This window comes from Pyxicephalus adspersus, chromosome 9 (assembly GCF_032062135.1).
Source record: "Pyxicephalus adspersus chromosome 9, UCB_Pads_2.0, whole genome shotgun sequence".
NCBI lineage: Eukaryota > Metazoa > Chordata > Amphibia > Anura > Pyxicephalidae > Pyxicephalus > Pyxicephalus adspersus.
This window is the reverse complement of record NC_092866.1, coordinates 40019168-40020711: the sequence shown is the minus strand read 5'-3', so window position 1 is coordinate 40020711 and position 1544 is coordinate 40019168. Positions and strand designations below refer to the sequence as shown.

At 34.9% G+C, this 1544-nt stretch overlaps 1 protein-coding gene across 1 annotated transcript; it reads right to left on the bottom strand.

The window, feature by feature from the left end:
* Positions 1 to 229: 229 nt before the first annotated feature.
* On the bottom strand, positions 230 to 1060 carry LOC140337709 (4-galactosyl-N-acetylglucosaminide 3-alpha-L-fucosyltransferase FUT6-like). Its single transcript, XM_072421511.1, has one exon. The coding sequence runs from the start codon at positions 1058 to 1060 to the stop codon at positions 230 to 232; it is 831 nt and encodes a 276-aa protein (XP_072277612.1).
* Between the last annotated feature and the right edge of the window lie 484 nt (positions 1061 to 1544).

Genomic DNA, 1544 nt, shown 5'->3' with positions numbered 1-1544 from the left:
TTGTGTGCCTTTAGTGCTTTGCACATTCTATCAAAGAAACAATATTCTGGGACAAGAGCTGAACTTGATCGGCCAGCCTGTACATCATGCTGTATTAGAAAGGTTATTAGTATTTTTTTTTCTTGTTTACAATGAACCTTATTTATATGTATTTAGTTAGCAATTACTTAAATACTTGAACTTTTTAAACTATTCAAGATTTAATTATTTTTCATGATAGGTAACATGCCTAAGATTGATATCTTTTATCATCTTTGTCAAGTTCTAAAATGTAAGAAGCTAACTCTTGGGCACTGGAGAAGTCATCCACGTGAATAAAGGAATCATGAGGAATAAAACGTTCATAGTTTGCACGAGGTGGCCCCATCACAATTGGCACTGATGCTGAAACAAGAGCATTCTTCCAAAGCTTTTCTGTTATATAGTCAGTGTCTTTAGAGTTTTCGAAAGCCAGGTAGAATTTGTATTTGGATAGAATTAGGGATTGGTTGGCTTTTGGTAATGGCATATGATATCTTCCATAGAGATCAATGTCTATATGATGTTTTAGATCTTCATAGTATTTAAACCTTTCATAATTTGGGTTCCAGTTGCTTACTACCCAAGCTACAAGCTTAGATTTTGCTGGTATGCTGAAGGGTTCAGTCCCACCATGTCTCTCTATCCAACCATAAGGAGTAAAGATGTCAGAGTCTGCTCGATAGGTCATTGTGAGGTTAAATATGTTGTCTGCCATGTTCAAATTTGGACAGTTACTTGGGGATTCTAGGTTAAACCAAACCCAATATTGCTTTTCAGGTCTTGGACTTTTTGGCAATAATAACTTTGAGGAGCTCACTTCTCTGTGATGGATGACCACCGCATTTGCTAAATGATACAAACTTCTATTGTCTGTTAAAATGCATTGATCACTGTAAGAAGATACTTGACAACGGTTAAGTGGAAACCATTGCCCAAAAGGTTGAGTCCACAAAAGGATAAGATATTCTTTTTGTTTTTCTGTTTTTGAGGAAGGTTGAGTATCCCTGAACTGTGGTTGAATGATATGTTTTCCACTCATGTTTAGCAGCACAGCACAGACAAAAACCGCAATAGCCTGTGTAGCAAATAAGAAAATCCATTGAAGAAAACAGGAGTGGTTCATTGTGAAACATACATGCAGGAGGAATCTAGGAAAAATAAGGAGAATAAAGGTTATTTAACATAACTGTACTGAAAATTGGCATCAAACAAATATTGTCCCTGCTAACATTTAAAACTGTAATCAACAGAAATGCCAATTAAATGAATGTGAATAAATACATCCATGGTGTGTTTTTGGCAAAACTTTAATTTTAAACGGGGAAAATAAATTCAAATGGGCTCAGTCCCACTAAACCCCCCCCCCCCCTTTCTCTTAATATATTGAGACAGTACCATAATAAGGGACCTTCCAAGTAACTTAAAAAAATAAATGGATTTTAAATGACAATGTTTCAAAAATACATTTCTATGTTTTACCTATAACTTTTGGCACTAAAATTATACTGTTCAATTGTAAACAT